The 17,499-nt window shown below is 42.1% G+C and overlaps 1 protein-coding gene across 1 annotated transcript in view; it reads left to right on the top strand.

The window, feature by feature from the left end:
* Window positions 1–17,499, top strand: part of PYGB (glycogen phosphorylase B) — a 59,242-nt gene that overhangs the window by 21,288 nt on the left and 20,455 nt on the right. The window contains exons 3-4 of the mRNA XM_059897652.1: window positions 12,802–12,880; window positions 15,059–15,162. Of these exons, the coding sequence (XP_059753635.1) occupies window positions 12,802–12,880; window positions 15,059–15,162 (183 nt within the window). The remainder of the gene's footprint in view (window positions 1–12,801; window positions 12,881–15,058; window positions 15,163–17,499) is intronic.

Here is a 17,499-nt window from a genome sequence, read left to right as displayed (position 1 = left end):
AGCCCATGTGCCCTAGAACCCAGGCGCTGCACCTACTGAGCCCATGCACCGTAACTACTGAAGCCCACTCACTCTAGGGCCCACATGCTGCAACTACTGCAGCCCGCGTGCCTAGAGCCCGTGCTCTGCAACAAGAGAAGCCACCGCACCACAACGAAGAGTAGGCCCCGCTCACCGCAACTAGAGAAAGCCCACGTGCAGCAACAAAGACCCACGCTGCCAAAAAAATAAAGATTGCAAGACTCCCCAGACTGATCTACAGACTCATTGCCATCCCCAGTAAAATTCCATTTGGCTTCTTTGCAGAGATTGACAAGCTGATTTTAAAATCCAGATGCAGATGCAACAGATCAGGATTAATTAAAACATCTTGAGAAAGAAGAACAAAGTTGGAGGACTCACATTTCCAATTTCAAAACTCACTACAAAGCTACAGGTGTGGTCCTGGCATAAGGACAGACAGATAGAGCAGTGGGATAGAATTGAGAATCAAGAAATAAACCATCACATTTATAATTGATTTTTTTCCCAATTTAAAAAAATTGAGGTAAAATACACATAATGTAAATTTACCATCTTAATTGTTTTTAAGTGTACAGTTCAGTGGTATTAAGTACATTTATATCATTGTGCCACCGTCACTACCGTCCATCTCCAGAACTCTTTCATCTTGTAAAACTGAGACTCTATATCCATTATATACTAACTCCCCATTCTCCCCTTCTCCCAGCCCTTAACCACCACCATTCTACTTTCTGTCTCTGAATTTGATACTCTGGGTACCTCACATAAGTGAAAACATACAATATTTGTCTTTTTGTGACTGGCTTAATGTCTTCAGGGCTCATCTATGTTGTAGCATATGTCAGAATCTTTTTAAGGCTGGATGAATAATAGTCCACTGTATGTATATACCACATTTTGTTTATGCATTCATCTGTCCTTGGACATTTGGATTGCTTCAACCTTTTAGATACTGTGAATAATGCTGTTAAACATGAATATACAAATATCTCTTCAAAGCCCTGCTTTCAGTTCTTTTGTGTGTACATATAGAAGTGGGATTGCTGGGTCATAAGGTGATTCTGTTTTGCTTTTTGAGGGACCACCATACTGTCTTCCAGAGCAGCTGCACCCCTTTATATTCTCACTAATAGTGTAAAAGTTTCCAGTTTCTCCACATCCTCACAAACACTTATCATTTTATTTCTTTTTTTTTTGATAGTAGCCATTCTAATGGGTGTGAAGTGATATCTCAGTGTGATTTTAATTAACATTTCCTTAAAGATTAGTGATGTTGAGTGTCTTTTCATGTGCTTATTGGCCATCTATATGTCTTCTTTTGGAGAAATGTCTATTCAAGTACTTTGTCCATTATTGAACTGGGTTGCTTGGTGTTTTTATTGTTGAGTTTTAGGAGTTCTCTATCTATTCTGTATATTAATCCCTTATCAGATATGTAGTTTGTGCAGATATTTTCTCCAATTCTGGGTTGCCTTTTCACTCTGTTGATAATGTCGTTTTTTTTTTTTTTTTACATTTAAAACGATAATAGAACGTACTGTTTTTTTAATTGAAGTATAGTTGATTTACAATGTATCAGGTGTACAGCAAAGTGATTCGGTTATACATATACATATATATTTGTCCCATTTATTTATTTTTAACATCTAAAATTTTTGAAAATGGTTTCATTATTTTTTTATAAGATTTTTAGAAATTTCATGTAATGTCTGAAACATTTATATTAACATATTTCCATACAAATAACCCAATGAAAGTTTAGTATTAGTTGTTTTGTTTGTTTGTTTTTTTATACTGCAGGTTCTTACTAGGCATCAGTTTTATACACATCAGTGTATACATGTCAATCCCAATCGCCCAATTCAGCACACCACCATCCCCACCCCACCGCAGTTTTCCCCCCTTGGTGTCCATATGTCCATTCTCTACATCTGTGTCTCAACTTCTGCCCTGCAAACCGGCTCATCTGTACCATTTTTCTAGGTTCCACATACATGCATTAATATACGATATTTGTTTTTCTCTTTCTGACTTACTTCACTCTGTATGACAGTCTCTAGATCCATCCACTTCTCAACAAATGACCCAATTTCGTTCCTTTTTATGGCTGAATAATATTCCATTGTATATATGTACCACAACTTCTTTATCCACTTGTCTGTTGATGGGCATTTAGGTTGCTTCCATGACCTGGCTATTGTAAATAGTGCTGCAATGAACATTTGGGTGCATGTGTCTTTTTGAATTATGGTTTTCTCTGGGTATATGCTCAGTAGTGGGATTCCTGGATCATATGGTAATTCTATTTTTAGTTTTTTAAGGAACCTCCATATTGTTCTCCATAATGGCTGTATCAATTTACATTCCCACCAACAGTGCAAGAGGGTTCCCTTTTCTCCACACCCTCTCCAGCATTTGTTGTTTGTAAATTTCCTGATGATGCCCATTCTAACAGGAGTGAGGTGATACCTCATTGTAGTTTTGATTTGCATTTCTCTAATAATTAGTGATGTTGAGCATCTTTTCATGTGCTTCATGGCCATCTGTATGTCTTCTTTGGAGAAATGTCTATTTAGGTCTTCTGCCCATTTTTGGATTGGGGTGTTTGTTTCTTTAATATTGAGCTGAGTGAGCTGTTTTTATATTTTGGAGATTAATCCTTTGTCCGTTGATTCGTTTGCAAATATTTTCTCCCATTCTGAGGGTTGTCTTTTCGTCTTGTTTATGGTTTCCTTTGCTGTGCAAAAGCTTTGAAGTTTCATTAGGTCCCATTTGTTTATTTTTGTTTTTATTTCCATTACTCTAGGAGGTGGATCAAAAAAGATCTTGCTGTGATTTATGTCAAAGAGTGTTCTTCCTATGTTTTCCTCTAAGAGTTTTATAGTGTCCAGTCTTATATTTAGGTCTCTAATCCATTTTGAGTTTATTTTTGTGTATGGTGTTAGGGAGTATTCTAATTTCATTCTTTTACATGTAGCTGTCCAGTTTTCCCAGCACCACTTATTGAAGAGACTGTCTTTTCTCCATTGTATATCTTTGCCTCCTTTGTCATAGATTAGTTGACCATAGGTGCGTGGGTTAATCTCTGGGCTTTCTATCTTGTTCCATTGATCTATGTTTCTGTTTTTGTGCCAGTACCATATTGTCTTGATTACTGTAGCTTTGTAGTATAGTCTGAAGTCAGGGAGTCTGACTCCTCCAGCTCCATTTTTTTCCCTCAAGACTGCTTTGGCTATTCGGGGTCTTTTATGACTCCATACAAATTTTAAGATGATTTGTTCTAGCTCCGTAAAAAATGCCATTGGTAATTTGATAGGGATTGCATTGAATCTGTAGATTGCTTTGGGTAGTATACTCATTTTCACAATGTTGATTCTTCCAATCTAAGAACATGGTGTATCTCTCCATCTGTTGGTATCATCTTTAATTTCTTTCATCAGTGTCTTATAGTTTTCTGCATACAGGTCTTTTGTCTCCCTAGGTAGGTTTATTCCTAGGTATTTTATTCTTTTTGTTGCAATGGTAAATGGGAGTGTTTCCATAATTTCTCTTTCAGATTTTTCATCATTAGTGTATAGGAATGCAAGAGATTTCTGTGCATTAATTTTGTATCCTGAAACTTTACCATATTCATTAATTAGCTCTAGCAGTTTTCTGGTGGCAGTTTTAGGATTCTCTATGTATAGTATCATGTCATCCGCAAACAGTGACAGTTTTACTTCTTCTTTTCCAATTTGTATTCCTTTTATTTCTTTTTCTTCTCTGATTGCCGTGGCTAGGACTTCCAAAACTATGTTGAATAAGAGTGGTGAGAGTGGACATCCTTGTCTTGTTCCTGATCTTAGGGGAAATGCTTTCAGTTTTTCACCATTGAGAATGATGTTTGCTGTGGGTTTGTCATATATGGCCTTTATTATGTTGAGGTAGAGTCCCTCTATGCCCACTTTCTGGAGGGTTTTTATCATAAATGGGTGTTAAATTTTGTCCAAAGCTTTTTCTGCATCTATTGAGATGATCATATGGTTTTTATTCTTCAGTTTGTTAATATGGTGTATCACATGGATTGATTTGCGTGTATTGAAGAATCCTTGCATCCCTGGGATAAATCCCACTTGATCGTGGTGTATGATCCTTTTAATGTGTTGTTGGATTCTGTTTGCTAGTATTTTGTTGAGGATTTTTGCATCTATATTCATCAGTGATATTGGTCTGTAATTTTCTTTTTTTGTAGTGTCTTTGTCTGGTTTTGGTATCAGGGTGATGGTGGCCTCATAGAATGAGTTTGGGAGTGTTCCTTCCTCTGCAATTTTTTGGAAGAGTTTGAGAAGGATAGGTGTTAGCTCTTCTCTAAATGTTTGATAGAATTCACCTGTGAAGCCATCTGGTCCTGGACTTTTGTTTGTTGGAAGATTTTTAATCACAGTTTCAATTTCATTACTTGTGATTGGTCTGTTCATATTTTCTGTTTCTTCCTGGTTCAGTCTTGGAAGGTTATACCTTTCTAAGAATTTGTCCATTTCTTCCAGGTTGTCCATTTTATTGGCATAAAGTTGCTTGTAGTAGTCTCTTAGGATGCTTTGTATTTCTGCAGTGTCTGTTGTAACTTCTCCTTTTTCATTTCTGATTTTATTGATTTGAGTCCTCTCCCTCTTTTTCTTGATGAGTCTGGCTAATGGCTTATCAATTTTGTTTATCTTCTCAAAGAACCAACTTTTAGTTTTATTGATCTTTGCTATTGTTTTCTTTGTTTCTATTTCATTTATTTCTGCTCTGATCTTTATGATTTCTTTCCTTCTGCTAACTTTGGGTTTTGTTTGTTCTTCTTTCTCTAGTTTCTTTAGGTGTAAGGTTAGATTGTTTACTTGAGATTTTTCTTGTTTCTTGAGATAGGCTTGTATAGCTATAAACTTCCCTCTTAGAACTGCTTTTGCTGCATCCCATAGGTTTTGGGTCGTCGTGTTTTCATTGTCATTTGTCTCTAGGTATTTTTTGATTTCCTCTCTGATTTCTTCAGTGATCTCTTGGTTATTTAGTAACGTATTGTTTAGCCTCCATGTGTTTGTCTTTTTTACGTTTTTTTCCCTGTAATTGATTTCTAATCTCATAGCGTTGTGGTCAGAAAAGATGCTTGATATGATTTCAATTTTCTTAAATTTACTGAGGCTTGATTTGTGACCCAAGATGTGATCTATCCTGGAGAATGTTCCGTGCGCACTTGAGAAGAACGTGTAATCTGCTGTTTTTGGATGGAATGTCCTATATATATCAATTAAATCTAACTGGTCTATTGTGTCATTTAAAGCTTCTGTTTCCTTATTTATTTTCATTTTGGATGATCTGTCCATTGGTGTAAGTGAGGTGTTAAAGTCCCCCACTATTATTGTGTTACTGTCGATTTCCTCTTTTATAGCTGTTAGCAGTTGCCTTATGTATTGAGGTGCTCCTATGTTGGGTGCATATATATTTATAATTGTTATATCTTCTCTTGGATTGATCCCTTGATCATTATGTAGTGTCCTTCCTTGTCTCTTGTAACATTCTTTATTTTAAAGTCTATTTTATCTGATATGAGTATAGCTACTCCAGCTTTCTTTTGATTTCCATTTGCATGGAATATCTTTTTCCATCCCCTCACTTTCAGTCTGTAGGTGTCCCTAGGTCTAAAGTGGTTCTCTTGTAGACAGCATATATATGGGTCTTGTGTTTGTATCCATTCAGCCAGTCTATGTCTTTTGGTTGGGGCATTTAATCCATTCACGTTTAAGGTAATTATCGATATGTATGTTCCTATGACCATTTTCTTAATTGTTTTGGGTTTGTTTTTGTAGGTCCTTTTCTTCTCTTGTGTTTCCCACTTAGAGAAGTTCCTTTAGCATTTGTTGTAGAGCTGGTTTGGTGGTGCTGAATTCTTGTAGCTTTTGCTTGTCTGTAAAGCTTTTGATTTCTCCATCAAATCTAAATGAGATCCTTGCCGGGTAGAGTAATCTTGGTTGTAGGTTCTTCCCTTTCATCACTTTAAGTATATCGTGCCACTCCCTTCTGGCTTGTAGAGTTTCTGCTGAGAAATCAGCTGTTAACCTTATGGGAGTTTCCTTGTATGTTATTTGTCGTTTTTCCCTTGCTGCTTTCAATAATTTTTCTTTGTGTTTAATTTTTGCCACTTTGATTACTATGTGTCTCGGCGTGTTTCTCCTTGGGTTTATCCTGTATGGGACTCTCTGTGCTTCCTGGACTTGGGTGGCTATTTCCTTTCCCATGTTAGGGAAGTTTTCGACTATAATCTCTTCAAATATTTTCTCTGGTCCTTTCTCTGTCTCTTCTCCTTCTTGGACCCCTATAATGCGAATGTTGTTGCGTTTAATGTTGTCCCAGAGGTCTCTTAGGCTGTCTTCATTTCTTTTCATTCTTTTTTCTTTATTCTGTTCAGCAGCAGTGAATTCCACCATTCTGTCTTCCAGGTCACTTATCCGTTCTTCTGCCTCAGTTATTCTGCTATTGATTCCTTCTAGTGTAGTTTTCATTTCAGTTATTGTATTGGTCATCTCTGTTTGTTTGTTCTTTAATTCTTCTAGGTCTTTGTTAATCATTTCTTGCATCTTCTCAATCTTTGCCTCCATTCTTATTCCGAGGTCCTGGATCATGTTCACTATCATTATTCTGAATTCTTTTTCTGGAAGGTTGCCTATCTCCACTTCATTTAGTTGTTTTTCTGGGGTTTTTTCTTGTTCCTTCATCTGGTACATAGCCCTCTGCCTTTTCATCTTGTCTATCTTTCTGTAACTGTGGTTTTTGGTCCACAGGCTGCAGGATTGTAGTTTTTCTTGCTTCTGCTGTCTGCCCTCTGGTGGTTGAGGCTATCTAAGAGGCTTGATGGGAGGCTCTGGTGGTGGGTAGAGCTGACTGTTGCTGTGGCGGTCAGAGCTCAGTCAGTTTCATTATTAATGTTCCATTTTAAAACACTGCTAGTGTCAGAGGGTCTCCTGCAGAGGCGGGGGTGGCTGTGTCTCACCATGAGGACAAGGACACTGGCAGCAGAAGTTCTGGGAAGTACCTCTTCGATAATGTCTTTTTTAAAAAAATTATTTAATATTTATTTAGGGACTTCCCTGGTGGTCCAGTGGGTAAGACTCTGCGCTCCCAATGCAGCGGGCCTGGGTTCTATCCCTGGTCAGGGAACTAAATCCTTCATGCATGACGCAACTAAGAGTCTGCATGCTGCAACTAAAAAGATCCCGCATGCCGCAACTAAAGATCCCTCATGCCACAACTAAGACTCGGCACAGCCAAAATAAATAAATTAATTAATTAATTTTAAAAATGGTTAAGATAGTAGATTTTTTAAAAATTATTTATTTATTTATTTATTTGGCTGTGCTGGGTCTTAGATGCAGCACGCGGGATCGTTGTTGCCACATGCAGGATCTTCGTTGCAGCGTGTGAGATCTTTAGTTGCAGCATGCGGGACCCAGTTCCCTGACCAGGGTCGAACGTGGGGCCCCTGCATTAGGAGTACGGAGTCTTAACCACTGGACCACCAGGGAAGTTGCGATAATGTCTTTTGATGCACAAAAGGTTTTGATTTTCATGAAGTCCAGTTTTCTTTTGTTGCCTGTGCTTTTTTTTTTAATAAAAATTTTTTATTATTATTATTTTTATTTTCTATTTATTTTTTTGGCCATATCGTGCGGCATGTGGGATCTTAGTTCCCCGACTAGGGCTCGAACCCGCACACCCTGCATTGGAAGCGCGGAGTCTTAACCACTGGACTGCCAGGGAAGTCCCTGTTGCCTGTGGTTTTGGTGTCATATATGGTCGATTGATTTTTTTTTTTAAAGGAAAAGTGTACCAAAACAATTCAATAGAGAAAGAATAAATAAGTGGTGCTAAGTAAGACGCTTAGACATCTACTTGCAAATGAATGAAGTTGGATCCCTACCTCACACTACATATAAAATTAACTCAAAGTGGATCAGAGACCTAAGTGTAAGAGCTAAAAATATAAAATTCTTAGAATATATGCGAGTACATCTTCATGATTTGGCAATGGATTCTTAGAAATGACACCAAAAGTACAAGCAGCAAAAGAAAAAAATAGGTAAATTGGACAAAAGACATCAAAGGACGTTATGAAGAAAGTTAAAAGACAATCTACAAAATGGGAGAAAATATTTGTAAATTATAAATCTGATAAGGGTCTAGTATCCAGAATGTATTAAGAACTCTTACATCCAAATAACAGAATGACAGACAGAAAAGTTGCTCAGCGTCATTAATCATCAGGGACATGCAAATCAAAACCGCAGTGAAATACTACTTCACACCGACTAGAATGGCTGTAATCATAAAGACAGAGAACAAGTGTTGGTGAGGATATGGAGAAATTGGAACCCTCATATGCTGCTATGTTGAGAAGCTAGTGTATTAAATTAAGAATATGCAAATTATGGCCAGCTGAAAGAGGAGGCACAAGCCACCGACGTGGGGTCGGCATCCATGCTCCCACTCTGGGGAAAGACACACCCTGGGATCACTTTGATTGAAGGTACAGTTGCAATACACCCACATAAAGTAAGTGAAGTCACAAGACTTGTTGCTTACAGAAATGGGGGTTGCGGAGAAGGCCAGTCCTCTGTCCCAGGTTGCCAGCAAGCAGGAGATAGAGAGCAGGGCAGTAAGCACTTAGTATTTACAAGGTGGTTTCAGGCCCAACTCTAAGTGGTTATTTTAAAAGGTTATTTATACTGGGAAAAGCAAAGTGGGAACGTGGGTTGGGAATCCTCAGCTTGAGTCCTTATCTAAATGCCCAGACTCTGAGTGTGAGCCGGGCTGTCATACTGTAAAATGCCGAGGCAGCAACTCATCATCACGTCTTGTAGGAAAGTAAAATGGTGGAGCCACTTTGGAAAATAGTCTGGCAACTACTCAAAAAGTTAAGCATAGAATTACCGTGTAACCCAGCAATTCCACTCCAAGGTTTATATTGAGAAAAATGAAAACATACTTCTAGTGGCAGGGGGGAGGGATAAATCAGGAGTTTGGGATGAACATACACACACTACTGTACATAAGATAGATAACCAACAATGACCTACTGTATAGCACAGGGAACTCTACTCAATATTCTGTGATAACCTATATGAGGAAAGAATCTAAAAAAGAATGAATATATGTATAACTGAATCAGTTTGCTGTACAACTGAAACTAACACAACATTGTAAATCAACTATACACGAATAAATTAAAATTAAAAAAAGAAAACATACATCTATACAAAAAATTGTACATGAATGTTCATAGCAGCATTATTCATAATAGCCAAAAGGTGAATACAACCAGATGTCTTTCAGTGTGGCATGGCCATACAGCGGACTACTACACAGTGATAAAAGTACTGACACAGGCTACAACATGGATAAACCCGGAAAATAGTATTCTAATTGAAAGAAGCCAGACACAAAAGGCCACATATTGTATGTCTCCATTTACAAGAAATGTCCAGAACAGGCAAATTTATACAGACAAAAAGTAGAAAAGGGAGGGAGGGAGAAATAGGGAGTGACTGCTACAGAGTAGGGGGTTTCTTTCTGGCGGGGGTGAAGTTCTAAAACTGGATAGTGGTGATAGTTGTACAGCTTTGTGAATATGCTAAAAACCATCAACTTGTTTGCTTTTGTGGTCTGTGGGTTATAACTCAGTAAGGAAAAGTCAGGTTGTTAAGAGAGCTCTGTTGTGCTCAGTTTCCGTCTTTGTTTCCAAAGCCCACTTTAGGAAGGTTGGGGTTTTTTTTCCCCTTTTTTATTATTTATTTATTTATTTGGTTGCGCTGGGTCTTAATTGCGGCCGGCAGGCTCCTTAGTTGTGGCATGCAAACTCTTAGTTGTGGCATGCAAACTCTTAGTTGCAGCGTGCCTGTGGGATCTAGTTCCCTGACCAGGGATCTAACCCGGGCCCCCTGCATTGGGAGCGCAGACTCTTCACCACTGCGCCACCAGGGAAGTCCCAGGAAGGTTTTAGACTTTCTGTCAATTAGCTACTTCTGTGCCTCTTCTGAATGCTCTCAAAATCAAGGCAAAATTTGCCTTCCTAGGCTGAGGTGTGCCTACAACATTCCAGGTAAAAACGTAAAGGAACAAAACATCTTGCCCACATGCACCCTGGGCCTGTCTTCCTTGAGTGTCTGGTCTCTGAGCTAAGAGACGTGTCAGGAGTAAGAGGTTCCAGCGTCAAGTTTGGAAAATGTGGCAGTTAAACACGTTTCTTAACGTTGAGCTGGTAACGTGTTATTAGGTACATCCTGTCTCCCCCACACACCCAAAATATTTTGGTGGAACACACTCTTTGAAATTGCTGTAAGAGTCAGTATTTTGAAATTCAAATTTGAAATTTGGAAGTCAGTATTTTGAAATCTTAATCAGATTGTTGTACGTGTTAATACCATTTGATTTAATAGATACTAAATCATTTCTTTATGACTAATGTTTTTAATTTTCTCACAACTTAGCTTCCACCCTTTGCAGTTTGTCAGATCCTCAAAGTGGGGTCTGGAGATCCCCGGGGTCCCTGAGACCTTTTCAAGGGGTCCTCTGAGTCAGAACTATTTATTCTTATTCGCATGAGTCTATGTACGGTAGGCTTTCCAGAGGCTCTATTGTGTGTGACATCTTAACAGACTGAATGCCATTAAAGAGATTTATAAAAATGTAAAACACTGCCACCCTTTTCATTATTTTTTTTGGTTGTTTTAAAAAATATAGTTATTTTCCATTAAACAGTGTTGTTTGTGTTAATATGTAATGGGTTTGTTCTTTTAAGATGAATTCATATATACTTCAAAAAATTTCTCCATTTTAATTTCTAATTTGATAAATATTGATAGATATAATCTCAATAAACAGTAACTCTTTAGGTCTTCCTGAAATCAAAAAGTTTAGAAACCACACTGATCAAGGTAATTAATGAGGGAATTCCCTGGCAGTCCAGTTGGGACTCTGTGCTTTCATTGTGGAGGGTGAGGGTTCAATCCCTGTTCAGGGAACTAAGATCCCACAAGCCATGTGGCATGGCCAAAAAAAAAAAAAAAAGTAATTAATGAGCAATTTGTCAAGTTTAATACACTAAAGCCAGATTAATGGAAAAATTATCCATCTATCCTAATTGAGAGCCTTAAGATCTGCATTCTTTTATTTATTTGTTTGTTTATTTATTTTTGGCTGCGTTGGGTCTTCGTTGCTGCGCGGGCTTTCTCTCGTTGTGCTGAGCAGGGGCTAATCTTCGTTGCGGTGCGCGGGCTACTCATTGCAGTGGCTTCTCTTGTTGCAGAACATGGGCTCTAGGCGTGCAGGCTTCAGTAGTTGTGACACGCAGGCTCAGTAGTTGTGGCTTGCATGCTCTAGAGTGCAGGCTCAGTAGTTGTGGCGCACGGGCTTAGTTGCTCCACGGCATGTGGGATCTTCCCAGACCAGGGCTCGAACCTGTGTCCCCTGCGTTGGCAGGCGGATTCTTAATCACTGAGCCACCAGGGAAGCCCCAAGATCTGCATTCTTGAATGGTTTTAAATCAGGTGCTTTCTCTCTGATGTTTAACCTACCATATCTGTTTCACAAGATTGTTTGAATGCAGTTGTAATAGATAGGAAAAGTGCTTTTAGGCTTTGGCTTTAAAAGATGTCGTGTAAATATCATTAGACCATGGGAAGGTAGAGAGTTATTAAAAGCATTGGCTTCTTTTTAGGATACATGTTATAATCTGACCACTGTAAGTAGGTTAATAACGCGGCAGTCAATATCTCTGGCTATTAAACCATGTCTCATTTTGACTGTTAATTCTTAAGTCATTCGGCAGCTTTTGAAACACCTGGAAGCTTTCATTTTCATGCATTGATTAAACACCAGGTTTTTTAAAAATTGAAGTATACTTGGTTTATAATATTGTGTTAGTTTCAGGTGTACAGCAAAGTGATTCAGTTTTATTTTTTTTCAATTATTTTCCATTATAGGTTATTACAAGATATTGAATATGGTTCCCTGTGCTACACAGTAAATCCTTGTTGTTTATTTTATATATGGTAGTGTGCATCTGTTAATCCCCTACTCCTAATTTATCCCTCCCCACTTTCCCCTTTGGTAACCATAAGTTTGTTTTCTGTATCTGTGAGTCTGTTCCTGTTTTATAAATATGTTCATTTGTACTATTTTTTAGATTTCATGTATAAGTGATATCATATAATAGTTGTCTTTCTCTGTCTGGCTTACTTCACTTAGTATGATAATCTCTGGGTCCATCCATGTTGCTGCAAATGGCATTATTTCATTCTTTTTTATAGCTGAGTAATATTCCATAGTAGATTATATACCACATCTTCTTTATCTGTTCATCTGTCGATGGACATTTAGGTTGCTTCCATGTCTTGACTATTGTGAATAGTGCTGAAATGAACATTGGGGTGCATATGTCTTTTCCAGTTAGAGTTTTTTTCAGATGATATGCCCAGCAGTGGGATTGCTGGATCATATGGTGACTCTATTTTTAGTTTTTTGAGGAACCTCCATATTGTTTTCCACAGTGGCTGCACCAATTTACATTCCCACCAACAGTGTAGGAGGGTCCCCTTTCTCCGCATCCTAACACCAGATTTTAATGTTGTATTTGCAAGTCTAAAATAAGGCAGACTCTAACCTTTGATTGATATAAGCTCATAAGATTTAAATATCTTTCCACCTGTCACTGAGGGAAAATGTTAAGTAATATTAAAATGTCACCTCTGTTTTTATTCACAGTTGGGGCTGGACTTGGAAGAACTGGAGGAAATAGAAGAGGATGCTGGCCTGGGGAACGGAGGCTTGGGGAGGCTGGCAGGTAACCCCGGGCTCCTGTCCAGGACAGACCTTTCCTGACACAGTGCCTTGGTCAGAGAGCAGCACATGGCAAGGCCAAGATCAGCCATGCTCCCAGCACTGGTCCGTGGGGATAGATTGGTCCCTCAGAGTGGATGGGACAGTGTGTCCTCCGGGTCAAAATCTTTGCCACCAGTAGGGGAAAAAAATGCAAATTATATATTGTCTTTCACACAAAGGGCGCTTCATAATTATGGTGACCAGGCTTGCCAGTATTGGGGAACTGGTGCCAGAAGGGGTTTGCAATATACCAACCACCTCCACAGCCAGTAACTGGGAGAAAGACAGAGGGCTAGAAACACACACGCACAATTTATGAATGTAGCCCAGCTTAAAGCAACTGTTCCTGCTTTACTACAGTAAACAGATTGCTCTAAAATAGCAGAGCTGTTTCTCTTGGAGCTACTGCTCCTTTGGGCCACCCTATTTGAGAATATACCCAGTTTGAAGTTTGTAGGTTTTTTTTCTGTTTTAATTATTTTCGCCAGCCTTTATGGGGGGAAGGAGCTGGGTTAAGAACTTGGAAGTGGAAACAGCAGTCACAGTGAGATTTGATGTCACTATGTCCTTCAAGGCTTTTGGGCACAGTGCTTCTGGAGCAGAGATGATCAAGTTCTGTGCTGCCCTTGTGTGTACGGGGCCCTAAAGTAATACACTTTGCATTACTGCCCCTTTTGAGAGCTGTCATTTTGTAAAGGGAGCAAATGCCCTAAAATTTATCTGGGTGAGTTGTGTGTATGTGTTCATGTTTTCAGAATTTAAGTTAAATTCTTGAAAACTTATAAGCGCAGCATATGTTTCTGTCCAGCACAGCAGCACCTGGCTCTAGGTTAACCCTTGGCCAGGCCTGCCCCGCCTCCAGGGGAAGGGCCGTGTATGCCCCACTGGCGGGTGCGGGCTCTGTGTGGCCTGCGAAGGTGAGGTCACACGCACCACGCTAAGCCGTCGCTTCCCGCTGCAGACGGCGTTACGGCGTCCAGGCCGGCAGGCAGAGGGCAGCCCCTCGGGCTTCGGTCCCCTTTGCCCTGACGGCATTCCGTTGAGCGTGGTCATCTCCCCACTTAGTCCTTGCTCAGTCAGTAAAAACTGAACCTGTTCCCCAAGCTCGAGGGAAGCTCCAGGCCGCCCACTCTGAGGCCGGCGTGTCAGCTCGTGGGCCGTTCCGCCCCGCGGGTCCTCAGGCCGCATCAGGCTGCTTCGCGTCCACTCCAGGCACCTTTCCTGCCACTGGGCGGCACCACCGGCCTTCCCCCTGGACTCCTCTGGGCCCCTCTGGTTCCACGGCTCCCCTCGCCGTGCAGACCTGGGTCACCCCCAGCCTGCGGTAGCTCGCGTGCGGCGTCCTTCCTGCGAGAATGATTTCCTCAGAGCGAGAGCCCAGGTCTTAGTTTGTGGGTCTTCTTGTCGTTCCTCCTCAGCAGAGGGCCTGGCACCCCCAGGTCTGTGCGTGTTTGGTAAATTGGCATGTATCTTATGTGCTGGTGTTCCGTTGTTAAAATTTTGTGTTCTTTTTAATCCACAAGTTTAATAAGGCTGCCTTCTGAATCTTTATTCAAATCATGGTGGTTTGCTTTCAAGACACTTTGATCGGAACAAGGGCTCCATTTGGCGGCACCTTCCGGGGGCCCTGGTGGCACTTTGGCACCTGGGTATTTGGCGTTGTGGGTGCTGAAATGTACATTTGCAGGCCCCGCTTCTGTGCCTTCTTTACCAGTGTGTGGGGAGATGTTTTGTGGTGTTGCTTGGATTTCAAGTAGAATGTGCGAGGGTGGGGAGGCCTGCAGCCTGAGTAAGGGTCCCCTAAGAGAACGTTGGCAGGAGGGGACAGTGTGTTAAGATGAGCTGAGTTTGGCAGTGTCCTCTGTGGGGTTCGTCCCTCTTCCCACACCCCCAAGTAGCCCCCGTGTGGATGTTGTCTTGGCCTGGCCCCGGGCTCTCAGGCCAAAGGGCATCAGAGTGGGGTTCCATTTTCCTTTTCATGAGACCTGAAGGTGACCGGTCACCACTGGGCCACTGCCTGATGCCCTGGGGGCCGGCCCTCCGGCGCCTACTTGACTTGGTGTCTGGGCCTTGGCTCCAGAGGCCTTGGGTCTACTGATTGTCTTTGATCCCAAGAAGTTCTTTGTATTTGGACTTTCAGCCTGCTTCCTTGACTCGATGGCCACCTTGGGCCTGGCGGCGTACGGCTATGGAATCCGCTATGAGTTTGGGATTTTTAACCAGAAGATTGTCAATGGCTGGCAGGTGGGTGCGATTTCCTTCCTTTGCTCACTTGCGGCTCTCATGCACACGAGAAAGTAGCCAGGCACTGTCGGTTCTGCTTTTGGGCTTTCTGCTCCTCCTGGAGAGGCTGCGTGCCGGTCCTTGGCAGAGCGGAGGTGGGCAGGTGGGCAGTGCTGGGAGTTCTGGGCACTCCGTGCTTTCCACATCGTCCCCACGGCCGGCAGGGCCCGTCGCCCACATGTGCTCATTGCACACGGCTTCTGTGTGGCGACAGGACGTCTGGTGGGCTGGGGCCAGAGCCCAGCTGGGTCTCGCAGGAGACACTGTGGGTTGAGGACGCCACCAGCTGGTGTTGTTTTCTGTCGTCTCTCACAGAGCGAAGGCACCCCCCCAGCCCACCCCCACCGCAGAGGAGGATTGGCCTGGAGTCGCTAGGAGAACAGCTATTGCAGGCTTTGCTCCCACCTGCCCTCACTCTCTGACACCAGCGAGGTGGTGGCGTCCTGTGGGGTTAGGGGCTGGACTCTGCAAAGCAATGTGGCTCTTAGGAAGAATGAGCCTCAATTCTAAAGCGTCAGGCAGAGAAGTAACACGGTCAAGACCCTGCTGGTAAACGGGGGATTCAAAATGCAGTCCCACCTTCCTCCTCTTAGGTGAGGTGGGCCTTTCCCCTCACTTTGGCATTTCAAAAAGGAAGGCAGCACTCTTCCACTTGGGTGGAGAATAGTTTAAATAATTTGGGGTCTAAAAGTCACAGATAAAGCAGGGCTGGAGTTAGGATCAAAAAGCTGGTAACAGGAAAGTCATACAGTCTGAACGAAGAAGCTAATGATCGGGGTGACGGAAATGTCCTCTGTCTTGATGGGGTTTGGGTCACACAGGTGTGTGCAATTGTCAGAACTCACCAATGTTGTCCTTAAGATTTATGCATTTCACTGTGCGTCTGTTAACCTAAAAAATAAACACGTGATAGACTGTCCTTAATGACATGCCTGCTGAAGTGTTCAGGGGAGGAGTGGACAGATGTCTGGGATGAACTGCTCACTTTGAAATGCATCAGAAAAGTAATGGATGGATGGAAGGAGACGTGGTTATCAAGTACAGCAAGATGGTAGCAGTGACAGAGCCTGGGTGGAGGGTGTGCAGTTCACTGTCAATTCCTTGGCATTTCCGTGCGTTTGAAAACGCTCATAATAAAACGTTAGCCAAGAAAAGTATGGCCAAAAGTAAAAGGAAACAAAACAGATTTGTAGCCACTGGTTAATTTATAGAAATACTCCCTCTGACCTTGAAAGGAGAAATGCACTTTTCCTCCTGCCACCTTCTGGGTGATTTTAGTCACGGTTCTTTTTTTTTCTTAATTTTTTTTTATTTTTTGGCCACACCGCGCTGCATATGGGATCTTAGTTCCCCAACCAGGGATCGAACCTGCACCCCCTGCATTGGAAGTGCGCAGTCTTAACCACGGGACTGCCAGGGAATTCCCTAGTCACAGTTATTTATGTGTGTGTATCTGTCAGATGTGAGCCAGCCTTTGTACACGTGTGGTCTGTGGCCCATTCCAGCTCCTTCGTAGTTGAGGCGATGTGTGTGTTTGTAAGACAGAGACTCTGCGGCTCCTCCCTGCCCGGTGGGTGTTACGGTCATAAGGAGGAAGGTTTGGGTGGTCGTTTCTGTCTCTTTCCATCTGTTTGACCACAGACACTTCTTCCTTCTGGTTCCCTGTTTCTGTGCCTCTTGCCATCTTGCATAACAATTTAAAGACAGTCCTAGGATGAGAGGCCGGTGGTCAACTTGCCAACTCCCACACTTCTGTCAGGGGAGCTGCTCAGTCAGAATGCTTTTAGCGGAGTTTAGCTTTAGCACAAGTAAACGTGGGCAGTGGTCACAAAGCAGCATTGGTGGCCAACGGGGTCCACAGACCAGCCTTCCTATCAGAGAAGGGGCTCCAGAAGGGAGACCCCCTTGCCTCGTGTACTTGGGAAGATGCTGCTTCTGCAGATAGCTCATTGAACTGCTCTGTGGAGACGGCCAGGCTCTGATGTTGGCATCTCACTAACGTACAGGAGGTCAAAGGCAGGACCAGTCCTGTGATGAGTATCTGCCTGCACCAGGCAGGACAGTCTTGCCGGGAGTTCTGTGGAGACGGGCACAGCGAAGCAGTAACCTCAGCCACGTCACTGTCCTAAAAGCATGACCCAGATGCTCTTTCTGGGGACTTGACTTTCTTCTGTGTCTGTGACTTGGCCGTCCTGGACGTGTGGTGTAGACAGGGCCATCCTTCTGTCTGTGACTTGGCCGTCCTGGATGTGTGGTGTAGACAGGGCCATCCTTCTGTCTGTGACTTGGCCGTCCTGG

The sequence above is a fragment of the Balaenoptera ricei genome, chromosome 15 (assembly GCF_028023285.1).
Source record: "Balaenoptera ricei isolate mBalRic1 chromosome 15, mBalRic1.hap2, whole genome shotgun sequence".
In the NCBI taxonomy this organism is placed as follows: Eukaryota; Metazoa; Chordata; class Mammalia; order Artiodactyla; family Balaenopteridae; genus Balaenoptera; species Balaenoptera ricei.
Note: the sequence above shows the minus strand (reverse complement) of the source record. Positions and strands in the feature narration are given on the sequence as shown.